Source organism: Hippoglossus hippoglossus, chromosome 3 (assembly GCF_009819705.1).
Source record: "Hippoglossus hippoglossus isolate fHipHip1 chromosome 3, fHipHip1.pri, whole genome shotgun sequence".
In the NCBI taxonomy this organism is placed as follows: domain Eukaryota; kingdom Metazoa; phylum Chordata; class Actinopteri; order Pleuronectiformes; family Pleuronectidae; genus Hippoglossus; species Hippoglossus hippoglossus.
In genome coordinates, this window is record NC_047153.1 from 23,910,935 (window position 1) to 23,930,018 (window position 19,084).

The window sequence follows — 19,084 nt, forward strand, 5'->3', positions numbered from 1 at the left end:
GCTTGTTAACAGCTTAACAGCGACACGCAGCAGAACAGCGGTGCTACCTTTGAAACACAGCTCCGCTCCGTCACTAAAGTCGCTCCATTCTGAAATGCGTTCCTCTGCGTTGGTGTGTAGCACTTCAGTGGCCTTCAGTGTTGACACAGAGTGGTGATAATATACAGAGAAAGGCGGCTGTATCTGAGCCAAAGTAGCGCATTTTAGATTGTATTAATATTATTGGCAATCAGATAATTAAATTACAGATACAGATAATCAAAAAAAACGGCAAATATAAGCCCTGATAATCGCCCAGGTCGATAATTGGTTGACCCCTAACCTCCGACCACTGGCTGCTGTTTAATACATTCATGTCTCCGTCAGGGTGATAGTTACCACTTTGGGGATTCCCTGAAATTTTACAAAGCACCATGATCAGGTCAAAATGTATACATGTTCAATAGTTTGAGATTTATAATATAATATATATATATATGTATATAATACATAAACACCAGCCTCATACTGTGCTTAGCTGCAATAAGCAAAAGTTGGCGAGCTAACATGCTGAAAATACGGCCACATGTTGCAGACTCTCAGGCAACAATGTGGAGTCTTACGTACACATATGCAAACTAAACACATGAAAAGAAAAAAAGAGAAAGGACACACAGTGAAAATGCTAAAGACAGTTTATTAGTAGACACTCATCAGCCAGAAACAATAACCACCTGAAGAATGTCTTCCTGAAATACACCATTTGATTGGCAGTGTAAAATAAGGCAAAGGGCTTAAGATCATGTTTTATACACTTTTGCACCAATGATAAACAGTTATACATTCACTTGTTACAGTAATTATGCTTTTGATAAATCTGTCCATACACCCACATACCAAGAAAGCTTTATTAGCTGAGGGGCAGCGAATTACGTCGTGTTTGCAGGAGCAATACTCATCATAATGCATAAGCTGTTTTGGCCAGTAATATTAGCTATAATCTGACCACAACCGAAACTATTTTGGGATTGCAAAAGCCAACGCACTATACTGACAAAGTTCATACAATATCCATCACCATAAAAGGGCTATACCACCAGAATTCTTAGAGGTCTTCAAAAGTTGATTATAGCATGTATAGATTTAAATGATATAAATTTCCCTTTACTCATAGGCAAACAAAACCACTCTATAAAGTATTTTGTTACATAAAACACATTTTGAGTGAGTGGTGAAGTGTAGTGACTACTTTATTGGAGACCAGCCATACTGTAGGTTGTTCCCAGCATCCCAGCAGATTGAAGTCATCTTTACATTGTAATAATATCTATAATATCTGTATCCAGTTTATTGTAGCCGTTTTATCTGATTATTTTTGCATTCATGGTATTTCAATTCATTCTTTTGGCATCACATTTAATTAAGAAGATTCAAACTCATCCTTTATTTGGAGACACCTAGGCTAAAGCCTGCATTCAGTATATTGTACTATACAGTACATATTTAGTTCAGATTCTTCTTTCTTCATATTAAATCATCTGTAAAAGTATCTTACATACATCCCTACATAAAGAGATGTAAAGATGCCAAATTTAACAATATTTTAGTTTGAAGGCTTAGGACCTATACGAATTGCCAGTCTTTTTGCAGTTTGCAGTGCACATTGTGTGTGATCACAGTGTGGTCTGACCTGCTACAGTCAGAGCTTGAGAAAGTAGTTCACAGGTGGGTGGTGTGTTGGGAATATACCAGTTTAGCAACATTAGACACAGGATACCATACCTGCAAAGTGTATATATATATACATATATACTGTATGCTTCCAAAAAATGTGGGAAAAAAGATTGTAAAGCATCTAAACAGCGTATTCAGTATTGCACATACTCACACACACACACACACACACACACACACACACATACAGACGCACATAGTGGTGTTGCTATTGGCAACGATGTCGTTAGCCAGGATGAGTAACTAGGTGGAATGCAGCTCATCTGTACAGGGTCTTCTATTCTATTGAGATACCAAACAGTTCAGGGATAAGTAATGAAAGAGCTACTTTCCAAAATTATATATATCCATTTTCATTAAAAAGAAAAGGTTGGCTACCTCCAGAGCAACCAGTGGTAACTATAATCCATCAGATTTAATAATCTTCTGCAGTTTTAATGGTACCACTTATTGTATTCAGTTATTTATCTTCTTGGGATGTGCAGGTTTTTAGGTAGTGGATATTTTATTTTGGAAAGAAACTCTTCAGTTACACAACACTCTATAGTGGTATTATTGAAAGAACAGTGACATCAAAAAGGAAATAAACAGACCTTCACCAAGAAGCACTGAATATATATTCATATATATATATGTATATTTTAGAAATACATAGAAAAATATACAGTCATCTGAATGCCCATTATACAATTGTACACAGTAGTGTCAGAAAAAAGCCTTTATAGTGAAGTAGAAGAGATGTGATACGTACAGAGGGAGTGAGTGTGAGCTCTGTAAGTCAGAGCTGTCTGGAGAGTGTGTGGTATGAACCATGGAGAAGTTTGGCCACTCTCTTTATTATTATTTCACTAGTTTATATTTCACACCAAATATAAACCCCTGTTTTTGCGTTCTTTCATTTTTGGTTGCCAATGCTGTCAACAGAAAGTAATTGTTCTGTACTACTAACAGATATTAAGAGATGATTGGCAGCAACACGTTGTACCCTGTGAGTACCTGGCTGTCCTGCATATGACAACCCATGTAAATACTAGTAGTGATGGGGCTGGGGAGGTCTTACAGCAGTGAATGTGTTAGACTAAAGCACAAACCTAACCGACAAAGTTAGAAGTACAAAAATGCTACAATAAGTGCACAAAGCTTCCCAGTGGGCAGCACTGTACACATTTTCAAGATTTATACTCTTTACTCTTTTAAAGTGTTTTCATTTCTGTTACACTTTACGTTTAGTAAAACCATTTACAAGAAATATCTGTATTATCAGGTATCGACACATAGAGGTATGCTGATGGCCAACTTACTGTAAGTCAAATTGTAAGTGCAAATATTTCAAAATAAAAGAAAAACTGTTTGCATGTACATGGTGGTTGAGGGTGATTGGGGGTGTCAAAAACTAAAGAAAGCATAATCTGACATGTTGGGGTGTGGCTACTCTTATGGTATAGGGGCTCACATAAAATACTATATAATGAAATCATGTATAAATTTAGGAATGTGATGGGAAAATGTCTGGCACCATGTTGAATTAAACCATAAAACAAATTTATGTAACTGTAAAGTGCCTTGAGATAATGTATGTAGTGTTGCGCTATACAAATAAAATACAGTTTAATTTGCAATTTCTATTTGACTCACAGAGAGGCATAATTTACAGCCTGCAAAACAACAAGAAACTTTTTTTGAAACATAACATTTATAATTTCAAATTATATCTCACCACACCTAGTGAATAAATACCTTGTATTTCAGCACAATTTTGTGGGTTTAATACGTCACATGAACATAACCTTTGTCATATAATCTTTTTAAATGAGGATAAACAGCAGATTTTACATGGTTGTTTTTTCTGATCTCTCTTGTCAGGTGCAAAGATCCATGTCATTGTGTGATCGAACTTCATTACCATCATTGTGCGCTGTTGGCGATGTCATCCCTGACATCATCAACGGGTTGTGTCTCGATTTAAAAGAGAAAGAAAAGGAGGAATCTTTGTCAATTTGCTCGAAAACCACTCATCCAAAAAACTCTTCATGGCACAGACTGCCCTTCCTTGGATCCTGAGGAACACCCCCCCAAAGTTTGAAGTTGATTGGACGAGCAGATGTGGAAAAAATTGAAAGACGGATAGAGATTCCTCCATGTAGAGCTAGATGGTAGAGATGTAGACATGGTGGAATGTAACTGTGTTTCAAGAGTCTTTATAGGAAGTCAGTCAATATAAATCTTTAAAAGGCTTGGAGTAGTTAAACATCAAGTAGTCCATGTAGTAGAAGTCATAGACTCGCTGTCTCTCCATCATACTGACCTCTGAGAAGTAACTTTGTGTGACCTGCGTAGAGGTCCTCGTCTCGGTTGGGTTCCTGTCTTTAAAACTAGGCAGAGTGAGGTTCTGTGGTGCCCCGATCAATCGCAGGAAAAAGTCGGACTCCTCATACATGGTCTCAAACTTTCCGATGAAGTCGTAGTCTATGAGACAAGGGTTGCAGAGCTGGTTGGCCTGCTCCCAGTGGATGTCCATTCCCACGGGCCTGTGGACATCCAGCAGGTACTGGACAAACTCCTTAAATGTGACCCCATTGCCCGTCCTTAGTGCTTCCAAGGACGCGTTGGCCCTGTACTTGGAGATGATGGGTTTCCCAAACAGTGAGTGGTAGTAGTTGTTTGGATTTCCAAACTTGTCCCTATAAGCTGACACCATCCTCTCCAAGGGTTCTCGGACAAACATGACTTTGGTATATGTTTTCAGTCGGTGCATGATACCCTTTTGGTCAAAGCTGTCGAGCTTCTTGAGGCGGTGGTCATAGTGGACTGTATCATGTTTAATACTCTGAGTGTTGTAGGCCTGGCCTGCCAGCACCATCAGAGTTCTCTTCCAGTTGGAACAGCCCGCCTTGGGCACCTGGCAGTACAACAACTTGTACTTGTCCACCACAAAGAGGTATTTCACATGATGCCGTGTGATGGTCCTGGAGATGCTGCTTTTGTACTTAGCACATATTTCCTTCATCAGTTTCTTGCGATCCTCCAATTGTTTGAGAAGCTTTATCCAGGTCTCAGGGCAAAGAACGCCTGAGGAGGAAGAAGTCAAGGATGAGGAAACATTATTGGTGGTGTGACTGATCTGGGGACTTGTTTTCAGCAGCTTGCGCTGTCTTTTGGAGACATGATGGGGGTCTACGTCCTGTTCTGGAGACCCAGGGGTTGCTGTCTGTCGGCTACTCTCAAAGTGTGGGAACTGCATTGGAGGAACCAGGCTGGACAAGATGCCTTCTGTTGCTTGATGGTTGTCAGATTTACTTCCTTCTCTGTCCTGAGTAGAAAGAGTCTATAAGATAAGATGAGATAAGATAAGAAAATATATGAATACATGAAAATATAAAAATATAATAAAATAGGCAATTCAAAATACAATACATTAAATAAATTAAAATACAGAGAATATGAACATAATATACCCCTTTCACTACATGAGGATGTAAACTGAGATTTTGAAATTAACGTAGACATATATATACATTTATAGAGTAGTATATAAAGTATATATGCAGGAATGGTAAACAACATGACTATAGAAATGGTATATATATATATGTATAAATAGTTGTTTCAAAAAAACCTAATGACAAGAGACAGTAGCTGAGATAACGAAACATTAATTATTTAATACGTTAATGTGGACTCACAGTTTGTGTAAGAACATAAAATGTATACTTTTGACCTAATAAAGGTGATGAACCTGAGCTATATTACCAGAGAAAACATTTACCCTGCATGTTTCTTCAGTACTCAAACAGACCACATGATGGTGGTATTTCCCTACACCGTCAGTAAAAGCCTAACTTCGTTCCACTCAAATGTCACAAACTGCCCAATGCCATTCATGACCTATCAATAAACTGAGCTGTGATATCATATAAATGTCTTATAAACACTTAATGGGGAATCTCAATTGGAACCATCCACTGTCTGATTATCGTCAGATGGCGCCCAAGGCTATCGTGCATTCTGCCATTTTATTTCAATTAAATAATGTAATGGCATCATAAAGCCAATGGACTGGATGTATAATTTTAATTTTACAATGGACAAGGTGAATCTTGGCTCACCCCCCCCCGCCGACTTAAATGGCCATATTCTTTCATCTGCAGGGACATCTGGAGGGAAAAACGGAGGGAGTTGTTCAGCCCAGTGTGTTTAATGAGCAAGGCAAGCACGGGACAGTGAACTGTGCACCAAACCCTGTGTTCTTCAGGGCTCGCACTGATGTGAGCTCCTGATTGGTGCTGATGATCGAGGCCCAGACGGGAGCAGGCAGGGGTCAGACGAGAGAAGATACTGGAGTAAAAGTGCCGCCTGTCTGACATAGAAACCTAGTTTATAGATTGTTTTAATGTCAAGGCCTAATTCAAATCGCCAGTAGACGACTTTATAATGATACATAGAAATTTAGGACACATTTTACCTCCTGTAATTGTTTATTATAACAGTGTAGCTATAACAGAACAGTTTATTCAACATTTTTAAGGAACTGATGATCACAGTTATAAATGCAGGCCACTTTTAACGTAGTAGAATTTAATAATGAATGAAAATTCCCCCAAAAATGTGGGAGAAAACCTTCTACAGTGGAAGGTTAAAGAAAAACAACTCTAAGTGTGATGACACCCCGGGGAACCGAGGCCTGGTTCAACAGAGAGCGTTTACTCACTGAAGTCTGACTGGCTGAATTCACCGCATGAGGTCAGCCTCTCTACACAGATGCTATCAGGCATGCTGAGAGGTACACGGCTGACAATCACTTCTTTTTGCAATAGATAACAGTAGCGGGAGCGGCCTGCGTGTATCAGTGTTTGGGAGTAAAATAGAGTAAACACGTACCTCTCTGGACTGCCGTGGAGTGCTTCCAAGCATCATGCCTGGGGAGAGACAAGAGAAAAGAGACAAGAAAATCAGCACTTAAGTAAACAACATGTATTTGTGTCCTTGTGGAGGAGAGTTAGGCGTCTCGGATGCATCACAGGCTCCAGTAATTGAACGCTTCCATTCACTTAGCATGTCAACTTTTGATTCACTGGCAAACCCCTGATGCTTTACTAGTCCACAGACAGAAGACAGGTGGCTCTGTGTACCTGTATGGAATGAGCGACAACAAACATGTTCAGAGAGAGAAAGACAGAAAGAAAGAAAGAAAGAAAGAAAGAAAGAAAGAAAAAAAGAAAGAAAGAAAGAAAGAAAGAAAGATGCAGACCAAAAAAAGAGGACGATGCAGCATCATGACAAAAAGAAAGACAGAAGAAGAGAAAAACAGATTGAGACCAGAAGAGAGACAGATGAAGAGGAATGAAGAAAGAAAGACAGAACGAAAGAAAGATGCAGACCAGAGGAGAGACAGGTGAATAGAAAGAAAGAAAGAAAGAAAGCTGCAGACCAGAGGACAAACAGGTGAAGAGGAAGAAAGAATTAAATATAGTAAGAAAGAAAGATGCAGACCAGAAGAAAGACAGATGCAGCATGCAGAAGAAAGACGGATGCAGCATGCAGAAGAAAGACGGATAAGGAGAAAGAAAGACAGAAAGAGGGAAAGATGCAAAATGTGCAAGAAAGACAGATGAGGAGGACGGAGCAGGTTGCTGAGTTTCCAGAGCAACAGCAGCAGAAGCAGCAGCAGAGTGATGGAGACACAGATTGGTTTTGTGGGAGCCTTGTAGACAGGTGCTGTGAGTACGGGCAGATGTGCTGCAGGAGGACAGACGACATGTTTACTGGTCCGTCTCCAGCTGGACATCTCCTTTCCTTCTCCCCCCGCCCCATTCAGCTGATATGTAATCAGGCTGACAGCTCTGAGTGGGGCTGCAGGGCTGCTGATGGGGGGGAGCAAAGACACCACTGCCTGAGTGGCATGTCACTTCCAATCTGAGGGTGGAAGTGATAGGAACCTGCACGCGGGGCGGAGGAGGGAGGGCGGCTGATGCAGGCCACAACCTTCCCTAAGTGATGAGATCTGTAGAGCCCTATCTCAACACTTAACACGCCTCAGTGGGGAGGGAATAAAACTCGTTGCCCAGATGCTGTGTTGTTTTAGATTAGTATGCGCTGGAGAGCCCTGTGTTGCTGTCTGGCTCTGTGTGTTGAATCTTGTCTTCATTCTTCTGAACGAGACACTGGAGGAAGAGCGGGTGGAGGAGGAGGAGGAGGAGGAAATAAGACGAGGGCTGGGCTAAGGAGGTGGCGTGTGACATTTTCTAATCTTGTTTGGGCGCCGCTGTGCTATTTGATCTCCTAACCCTAATGATGGCTCGTGTATAGGATGTGCATCTTTGCTATCTGTTTACTTTGGCACATATGAGACGCATGAATATTTATCACAGCACAGACAGATGCCACTGCCAGGGAAACACATCCAAACCGAACAATAGGAAAAGGTCTCTCTGTGTCTCCTGCTCTGAAGGGATAAGGGGGGGGGGGGTGAGTCGCACCAGCAGCTCTGACCATCATGTCAACATACACACTCTGTTATCGATCTTGAAAACCCCATCAAGGTGGTAATTGAAATCTCCAAAGGTTTAATTGGTTGAGTCTAAGAGGTGTTTTGTCTGGTTACAAGTTTGTCACAGCTGTCCACGTCTGTATTTTCACACTATCTCATTCTGTGTCGCAGCTTCAAGCGGAGCAGAAACCCTTTGTTGTGCCGAGCTGCAGAACCATTGACAGACGTCATGATAGAAACACATGAAGCAATATATCTGGCGCCTAATTCCACAAACGTCTGTCTGTCTGTGGAACGCAAACCTCGCTAACCGTTCAACTTCTCCTCTTTCACACTCGCCATGTGTATTCTAAATGGTCCACGGAAGCGAAGGAAGTTAGTGAGGGAGGGTGTGATTTGGACATATGGTAGGTTCAATATGAACAAAAATAAACAAGCACCCAGCACTCTGTAGCAGTCTGTGTGCCTTTAGCCTTTGAACATGTCTTCTACTACATCATCGGAAACTGGGTCAAACATCAGGTCAAAACCACTGCCAGATCTTTTTGATCATTTGATCATTTGTATTTCCGCATACAGACTGACACAGACATAGTGCTGATCTTCATCATGGCAACAACATTCATAGAATCACTTCCTGTTTGGCAATTTGTCTTCAAAGTAAAAGCACAACGTTGGTTTTGTTGCTGCAATGCTTAATGCCGAGCAGACTTGCAGAGCTTTTATTTTGAAAAGTTGTGAACTTGGTTCTGAAAATTGTGTCTATTGCTTAACAGTAATAGACGAGAAATGCAAATTATGACAAAAATATCAGCGATTCGATAAATCATTCAAACATATAAACCACCAGCGTGAACAGTAATAAAGCAGATTCAGTTTCATTTTATGAAAAACATTGACTATAAAATCGTCATTGCAGATAAACCAGGCAGTTGAACACAAAGTTTTCTGACGTCACTCTGCACTGTATAGACTGTTTATAAAATGCTCTGCACACAACCAGCACAGAAACAATAAAAAAGTGGCACAGAAGCATTACCACAGGCTAAGTAATCAACCCATTCCAAACAAGCAGGTTTACAATGGGCACTGCACTGGAGTATTTAGTTCATTGAATATATGAACTTTATTCATATCCTTTGTTCTGCAAAGAGAAATGTTTGAGGAACAGGAGGAAGAAATGCAAAATGTCTAATTTAGACTGAAGCCATGGCATTGAATTGAGCATGCAGCATCTTACTTGGGCTGCTCAGCGCTCTGACAGGTTTCTTGTTAAGGTTCTTGGGAGAATGAATGTGACATGTTGCGATTTGATTTGGTGAGTCTCGTCTTAGACTCAGTTACAAACAGGGTTTGAATTCTGGCTCTGAAAAGGCAATATTCTCTCAAGCAGCGAGACAAAATTACATTCCATGAGAAGAACATTTTTCCATGATAGAGTATAACTGAAACAAGTAATATAACAATGCAAACTGAATTTCACTGGGATTTGTAAACATCATTTATCTCTTTAGTATCTATTTGGTCGAGGGTAATAGTTGCAGTTTGATTGCAATTTCACACTCAGTCAATTCCGTTCAGCATATTGATTTTTACTGCTGCGCAGTGAAACACTGATAAATTGTTAAGACTTGATGTTTTATCCAGTGAGATGAAGGGAATTCATCCTGGTAATTCCACACAAATGTAGAAACTACAGTAGAAATGCAGATTATTCCCACAGATTGTCTAAAACTGAATGTTCAATTCAGGATACAAGTTGGAAGTTGGTTGAGAGGCTGAATACATATTGGTTGCATTAAAGAAAAAAAAAATGATCAGCAGCAGGAAAGGAGAGATTAAGAATAAATGCACCAATGGGGAATTCTCTAATGGGGAGAAACAGTCCAGCAATAAAGCTGGAGTTGTTTTTATCTGCAGACGTTAAATGTCAAATTCTGTTATTTTGAAGATCTGAAGTCCTCCATTAAACTTATACAAAATGTCGACAGCGCAGATCAAAATAATTCCTCTGATAAGTTTTACTTTGATCAGGTATTTGTCAGGTACTTTATTCAGTTTTTCTGATGATGGAAGCTGTTATAAAAGCAGAATAAACACTTGAGGTTTGTCCTCAGTTGCCCTCTAAGCAACCTTGAGCGCCCACCTCTCTTTGCGAGCCAGAGCCCTGTGAATATTCATGCAGACGTCCCAGCCTTACTGGAAGGATCCACATAAGCAGGGGCTACATCATTAGTGGATCCATTAACATCCTTCCCTCTCAAAGTCCCTTGTACAAGTCTCTAACAGAGACACACATCAAACATCCTTTTGTCTGCCACCGCTGCCGAGGAGGAGCAAAGCACAAAAACAATGTGAAATAATGAGCTTGTCAAGTGAAGGATTGTGGCCCCAGTGCTCGAAAAGAACTTGTTAAATGCTCAGTTTTAACCAGAGACGGGCCAGGAGGGTCCCGGAAGCCGCGCGAGACACGTCCTCCTGCAACCCACTGTTCAGACCACCCTGCGCCACCGTCAACCTTTCGTTAGTCATTCAGAACACTGAGCCAATGTGACCCAAACCAGCTGCACCCCCCTACCTTAACAAACCACCCACACCTGCACTCTGCACACATGCATGCTCCTCCTCCACTTGACTCTGTGTGGGAACACAGGGCTCTGGCACGCTGGTGTGGTTTATCAGAGGGAAAAACGCTGAGGAACCGAGGTATTAGGCTTTAAGCTCTGGTTCATTGATGTTCTAACTTGTTGTGGTAAGAGATAAAACAGTAGCTTCTGTTGGTGCAGAATTCCACAAGGACCGGACCATAGACAGCTAGTGGGGGGAGGCGGAGCTGATGGGTTACTAATCAATGATTCAGGTTTGGAGTCGTGCTTGGAAAGGCTCTCGACAGACCGAACACGTCTACTATGATCTGAAGACTGGCTCATGAAAGAATGCTTGGAAGGTTTTTAGACTTTCTAAGGTGTTTGCTATTCAAAACACAGTATTGGCCAAGAATGAATCATGAATTCAGCTTTAATCCGACCAATTAGATGTACTGTAAACGAACACGCAGGACACCAGGAAACAGAGTTATCCCACTGGCTCAGTCGTAACCATGGAACCGTAAGACCGCACTCAATCAATCGTATAGGATTTAGTATAAGAACAGATTAATGCAACAGCCACTGTATTTAATTAGATTGATTAATTTTGATTAATAATAATAATCAAAGTTATAAATAGTAATCATACTTGTTGAATATTTAACAATCTGTCCAGTCTTTTAACTCTGCACCTCACATCTGATGTCCAATGGTTAGTGGTGGAAAGTACAAGCGCTGTTCTAGTATTTTTTGTGTAATGCTGCTAATGAACAAAAAAGTCTAACAAAGGGACAGAGTTGAAAACATAACCTGATCCCAGAGGGAAATTGGGTTTTGTGGCAGTCGCTTCGGCCAAAAATAGAAATAAAGATAAGTGTATTAAATAAAGTTTGCAAAAACATTACACAATATATAAAAGGAAGCCAAATACTAATATGTACAACTATAATTTATTCAGTAATACAGTATATACAAGAGACGATAACTTGGTGTGATGGTGTAATGTAATGTTCAGACTGGGTGAAAAAAGTCCAGGGCTGGTCTATTAATTCAGCGACTGACACTCTGAGGGAGGAATTATAAAGTGTGTTGACCACAGACAGAAATGACTTCCTGAGGTAGAGAGTGATGCAACAACTTTCCCTGGTGGAGCTTGAACGTTGCAGGTCATGGTTGTCATCATAAACCCCTGAGGCCTTCACTTGTTATATTAGATTACAGAAGGAAATAATCTAGGCCTACTTTTTCATCCTACCATGTTTATCTATTGTAGCTATACTGCTTATTTGGTGGATTAACATCTTACAGGACACCTAATATGATGATATGTATTATCTACTACTCCACTTCGAACCACCACAATATTGCTTCTTATGTGTTAATGTAACGTCATCATAATAACAACCAAAAAATATGTAATTTATAAGAATACAACCCTCACAGGGGACATTCAGCAGCAGAATGAGGACTGCTGGATGAATTATGCTTTTACACTTTAAACCTCCAATGTCTTTTTAACTTTGGCCACTTGAGGGCAGTGGAAACAAGTTACGGACACAACTCTTATTACCTCTCGCCCTTAACACTTTGTCAACCACTGCAAACACTGGTGTTGGCTGACAGTCAAATTTAGGCAGTCGGCTACATCTTTATGTGCAACTGTAGCAGAGATGCTGCTCTGTAGTTTTTTCCCACTGCACAGCACCATATATCTGCGGGAGAGTTGGTCCAGTCGTAAATAACAAAACACTACTTCTCCACTTACTGAGGTATCGGGCCATTGAAACATTTTCTAAAACGTAAGTCTCAGATTCCCACTGCCCTCATCTGAAAACTGAACCACTCACAGGTGAAGTGCCATGAGCAGTCGACTGGCATCAGACGGCACGTCACCTAGGAAAGGTCATAAAGTGTCGGAGCGTCCTCTCAGGTCAGATGACAGAGCTGTTTCATTACTGCTGCAGTCTGCGTGGTGATAGCTTCTGTATTCATCTGACATTTCTCTGCCTGCCTCTGTGTCCTAATTGCAGTGTATTAGTGTTTACTGTTTGTTATGAACACAGGGTAATTGCAGGCTATAGATTTATGCTTGAGAAGTGTTTTATTAAATTTTTTTACATCTGTAAATGTCACAGATCAGAGCTGTACATAACTGAAGCATTGATTTAAAAAGAAATTATATTGTATGTGTGGTCATTTTTATGGTTAAATACAATGTGATAAACAGTGGCTTCAGTGTGTATTAACCTGCCTGTCCTGTGTATAAATATAAACAAATATATAAATATAAACCCTGTCCTGAAAGTCCTCAGACCGTCTCAGTTCAATTCCTTTTTTACTGCCCCTAAGAGGCAAGGATGGAGTTATTAGTGAAATCCATGAATTACACGGTGTACACACAGAGCCATGTATAGGCTCCGTTTTCACATCTGACCCCACAGGAAGGTTAAGTGTTTGGGGGAAAGACACTCATAAATCGCCCCGGAATGTGTTCTCTCATTAGTTGAAATTCAAATGAAAAAAGAGGACACATCCCGCGAACCAACCATAAATAACAAATGCTTTGGCTCATAATAGTCTGTGGCAGAGCACGGGCTAAGCATACAAAGACGACATCAACATTCAGCGAGATAAAAAAACGGATCTCGGTGGAGGACTATTTATGATGTGAAGCTATGGTGCTGAATTAACACCTTTGCTCTATTTTCAGAGCACTTTGCTTCCCTGCTCCGAGGCAGTGCAGCTGCTCTGCTCATGCATCATCACTCTGAGCATAACTACTGATCACTCCTGCATATCAGTTCATGAAGGGGTTAAGTATGCTTCATTATAGCTACATTAGAAAGTAGTATATATGATTAGTTTGTCAAGATATAATCATAATGTATAAAAAAAACGTTTGATCCCAGCAGAGCTTTTCTCAAAAAAGCACTTTAAAAAAGGATTTATCCTTATGGAGCACATTTTCTACAGACAAGATCCTTGCAATCAGAAAATTAAATGAAAAAGTCGAGGTAATTTGAATTGTTTCCTCTCTACGGACATATTGTAAAATTCTTCATATAGAGCCAAAATTGGGGACAAAAACGAATAGAAAAGTGAAACTGCCTCTGCGGGGCAATAAAGTCCTCAAATCTTGAATATTTTTCCTCATGCTGGTAGCACTTGGCACTGAACACAGCAGGAGAGAAAATAATGAACTGCACGGATAGAACTCTGCTGAAAGGGGGTATCAAATGTGGCACTGATTACTCTTATGACAATTCATTTTGACAACAATATACTCAGAGTAGATCCTACTTGGGGTAATTTCAAGGTTAGGAAATGCAAAGGCTTCCCGGGGCAGATTACCATGGAAACAGAGCGAGTCGGAGAGCGGGTGTGGTGGGAGGCGGCTTGTTTTAGTATCACTCAGAGGATGGGGCCCAGCGACTCGCATGAGGAGGGATTTGTAAACAAATGCTACCTGTCAGCGGCGAGGGGTTAAGTGAATCATCTCAGCCGAGACGAGGAGCAGGAGGTTTTAATTGGCACATGTCTTACTGAGATGCTGCGGCGCTCTTGACCTCGGCGAAGACTACACACTGCAGCACTTCCTCCCTGCAAACCACTCCCTTGCCAAAGACAATGGGAAGTTGATGGGATACAAAAAAGACCAGAATGTTAGTGGAGTTTCAGTCAAGTTTTCTGCATCGAAGCCTGAAATTTGTGAGTTCACACAGTCAAATGTGTAGGCGGAGCTGCTGTGTGCACTCCGGGAGCTCGCTGAGCCACGGCGGGATAAAGAGGAGGATTGGGCGGAGGTGATGATGACATGAGAGGAGTGATGGGCTCTGATGTTGCTGTAACAGACCAGCTGTGAAGAGAACCAAACTTTACAGATGGATGTGTGAACAAAATAGTCACAGGGAGGTAGTAAGAGTAACTCTCAGCATGTAGGATAAAAATAATCATAGGCCTCCTGCTGTGGACATCTAAAGCCATGTATCAGAAAACTTCTTGAGTTGTTACAATAAAGATTTAAATCCCAAATAAAAAGAGTGATTTTACTATTATTATGACCCATTAGGAGCTTTGTTTGAGGTGGAGCAGCAAGGTGGTCGGGAAAGGCTGACACTTGACACAGGGGTGGGGCTAGCTCCCTTTTTGGTGGACAACTCGACTCACCCTGTGGCGCTACACACTTGAGAGACCGAGGCGCAACGGCAGCTGACGGCGGGTGGCAACCCAACAAACCTCCAGACAAGACAGGTCTCCAGTCAAAGAGTGACACAGAGCATGGACACTTTTTCACTATCTCACTAACCATACGACAGCGTCTGGGCTGGCCGAGCTCGGAGCCTGGCGTGGCTGGAGCGGACCCTGAGCAGACCACGGCGTGGTTTACTGGCCCGCTGGTGGAAGACGTCAGGTAGTTCTGCTGGAAAGCATAAGGAATCTAAAACCCCCCTTTATCAGAGAGTCTGCCTGCACATACTTAAGTGATGCCAATAAAATTCGAGTACGACTCAAGAAGTAAATGTTACAGGTGAACGTGTAGGAGCTGGCGATGAGAATAGGCCTTTCATTTATTTGTAGTGAGCAGTTCGTCTGGTAACAACTATCTAACAATCAGTACCTCCATGTTGGAAGTAAATATGCACCCCATATAGTTTTTCCACCCGAGAATAGAAGCAATCCGAATAAATGTAATTGTCAAAACTTAGAAATTCGTCATACGCTGTGTAACATGCACAAACATTAAGGCCAGCGTCTGGAACAGGTCGATATTAAATGCTATGAAACCTGATGAATTGAGAACTGCACCAATGCCAACTCCCTTTATCCACTTATCCTTTGGATCCATACTTTATTTAGCAACAGACCTAGGGATTGACAACACACTGACCCACCCCCCTGTGACCATCACCAGTGCACACAGGGATGTGTCTATAGGTAACAGCTCACCTTTTGTCTGCATATGCAGATGACAGAGGCATCCTTGGAGTCCTCATTAACTTTGTTGTGGCCTGTCAAAAAAAATCAATAATGGACTTTTCCGCCATTCCTTCCTTCCTTCACCTCAAGGTCTCACAGACAAAGGAAATGCTTGTCAGCCCTCACACAAACCAATTTCATCCACCATCACTATCCTGCCGTCACCTAAGACGGTGACCTCATTTGCAACCAGCGCGCCATCAACACTGACGAGTGCTGTCAACAAAAGATTCCAGTCATCAGAAAACAACCAGCGACAAATCTTCCTGCTATACACGGTAGAAAATAAAAAATGTAAGGTGAAAAGTCTGGCAGCAAAAGTTACAGTCAAATCACAGTAAAATACTTATAGTTATTCTGCAGAGATTTTTTACAAATACAGATACATACATTCAGGAATAGGTTGTGTGTTTTTTGTCATTTTACATAGAATTCAATGTAATTTAACAAACAAGACCAATTAGCCACTGAAACCAATTTCCCGTTATATTAATTGTGGATTACAATTTTTATCTTATGGTTAATACTTTTAGTAAAAGTGTAACATGTGCATTACGAGGAAACATGAATGAAACACAACCACAACGGAAGTGAGTGACAATGAAATGAAGCAATGAAATGACTTTCTTTTTTTTTTTAGCTGCCGATAGTGAAAAGTTGTTGACTTGTTGTGGTACATGTGTGTTTTTCCTTTATTGGGTGCTTCAAGCACCTGTAGCATAATGACTCAAACTAACAAGTATCACATTTTAAGCAGTGACTGATTTGTCCAGATTATTGCTTGACTCATATGTCCATGACTCGACTATAGCAAATAAGTCTACTCATTGTATCGTCCACATCCATTGTCGCTCACTTATGTTGTGGTTCCGTTGTGTGGATTTTGCTTTCGTGTTGTCTGTTAAAGCCATTGGGTGAGACGTCTCGGCCTCTGAAAATTTGCACTTTCTTTGGAAAAAACAGCTGTAAAATAATAGGCTATGGTGAACTAATGAAGCCATTCAATTATTCATCCTAAATGCAAAACAAGTTCCTAAAAGTTCGCCAGCTACTAACTCTCCCCTCCTCTGCTCTAACCTGGAAAGCACACACCAGTATCAGTGTGACGACTCATTCTGCTGCCTCTGCCTCCCTCCTGCTGTTACAGGACAATTACACACAGGAGGGGGGGAGAGGGGGGGGGGGGGGGGGGGGGGGGGCTTTCTCCCCCTTCTCCCTACATGTTACATTTGAAATGAATAAATACACAGCAGATGAAAATTCCAAAAAGATCTATAAACTTGCTTATTCAGCATGATTCAACGCAGCAGCAACAAAGGGTTGGGGACGGTCATTCCTTACGCTGCTGGATCATGGACAGCTGCATGCAGACATGTTTTCAGTATCATCTCCAAAGAACATTTGCGTCTCATTAAGGAGGAAGAGGTTTTAATTATTGGGTAGAAGAGTCCTTCTCCGTGTATTTTTGTGGAGAAACTTCCGTTTTCCTTAATCCATACTTTTTCCTTTCTTGACATTTGAGGCTTGGTGCACCTGCTTTGATGACAAATGAGTTGTTTGATGACCTCTTTTAAAACATTTTTTTAATTTCTTCTAGATTAAAGTCAATGCCAAATTCTTTTCATCGTGACCTCTTGGTACACTGGCGCTGCAGTGAGGTGCTGTGATCGGATGCTGCTATGTCTTCGTTAAGCCGCCGCGCTCCCCTGTTCACCTCTATTTGCAGTGAGATTGGAAACAGGAATTGGCCCTGTCACTGTTTACCCTGTCCTCTCATTTGAGTTAGCATCACGTTCTCTTACACACCCCTTGTTTTCCTGTCAGAACACTACTGATTACAGCAGGGACTGATGAGTCCAGACATGTGAGTAAAACACAGGGAGCGTGGCTGAATGCTAAGTGAATAGTTAGGGGACCGGCCTCGGCACACTGGTTGATCAGCAGCTCCAGAGTTAACCCTTCGCCTGCAGTTCACATCTGTTCACATCACATGGACTTACACAACAAAAAAATCTTCTACAATGGGAATTAAGGCTTACTGTTTTCTGCCAATACAAAACAATTTCTGAATTATTTAAGTAAATGTAGATGTCGAAAGTTTATTTCTATATATAATAAAGGTAAGAACTTTATTTGTATATAAAGTAATACATTTAAGAAGGTTATTTCTATATATAAAGCATCAAATGTAAGAATGCTTTTTGTATATATAAAGTCATAAAAGTACGATTTTTTACCATGATGACATTAAAACTTTGACATATAGTATACCAAAACTGTGACTGAGAAGAGGAAGATTTGCAGATTTTCCACGTGGCTGCACAACCTGGGCCTATTTCCGTTCCTTGCTAACAAGACTTATGCTCCATTTAGATTACTTTCATAGCGACCGGTCATAGAATTTTATATAATCAGGAGAGAGGATTCAAATGTATCTGTCGACACTTTTTGTGAGTTTAGAAAGTGAACTTTCTGAAGCAGCAAACAAAAAAAAGACAAAAAAAAGGAATTGTGGGGGCTGTGATTGACAGGTGTGATATTTTTGGCATCACCACATTGTTGATTCAACAAACTGAAGAGTCTCTCCGGTGGTTTAGCGATTTTCATTTTGAGGGATTCACTTTTCGTGCTTTTTAGACGCTTTGCTTGTTCAGTGAGGGTCAACATACAAGATGAGTATTAGATTATAACGTTGTCAATCTGGTCAACAGTCAGTAATCTTAGTCAAACAACAAGATGCCTTAATCCTGTATGAGCAGATTCACACAGATGTCATATAACCCTCCCCAGTGAAGATAATCCATTTCCTTATTGGCACGGGGGTGTTAATGGCTCAGATTGATTAGTTGTCATTAGCAAATGCATTACGAGTTGGGAGGCAGAGGACAAGCACCATGGGTTCACTCCTCCACAGCGTTATTTCTTTGCCTCGGAGCCATGCATTCTTAACGTGCCTGCTGGTTCACCTTTGAGCTCTGACCACAGCACAAACAAGACATCCCAGGCCTTCATAGCAACTTCTGATTAGCCTCCAGCACTTCCCTGTTCCTCCTTCCTCGCCTCTGGTCTCGCCTCTGTTTCCCTACACATCCCCTACAACTTGATTCTCTCCCGCTCCAGGGGCCGGCCCTTTATTTCCAACTCCCCCACCTCCTCCCAAGTGTCTTATCTCGTCTCTCCCCTCCACTCTGGTCCTCTTCAGCGCATCACCTTATGGCCTCCACTCTCCAACCTGTAATTTCCTTTTGCCCCTGGCTATGCCCTCTGCATTGGTCCCCAGCTACATTCATAACCAGCAAAACAATAAAACAAAGCACCC

General features: G+C 41.2%; 1 protein-coding gene across 1 annotated transcript in view; it reads right to left on the minus strand.

Moving 5' to 3' along the window:
• Nucleotides 1–656: 656 nt before the first annotated feature.
• Nucleotides 657–19,084, minus strand: part of LOC117757288 (carbohydrate sulfotransferase 8-like) — a 173,382-nt gene continuing 154,954 nt past the window's right edge. Inside the window, exons 3-4 of the mRNA XM_034578287.1 lie at nucleotides 6,592–6,629; nucleotides 657–5,038 (exon numbers count right to left, since the gene is read on the minus strand). Of these exons, the coding sequence (XP_034434178.1) occupies nucleotides 3,926–5,038; nucleotides 6,592–6,629 (1,151 nt within the window). The 3' untranslated portion in view covers nucleotides 657–3,925. The remainder of the gene's footprint in view (nucleotides 5,039–6,591; nucleotides 6,630–19,084) is intronic.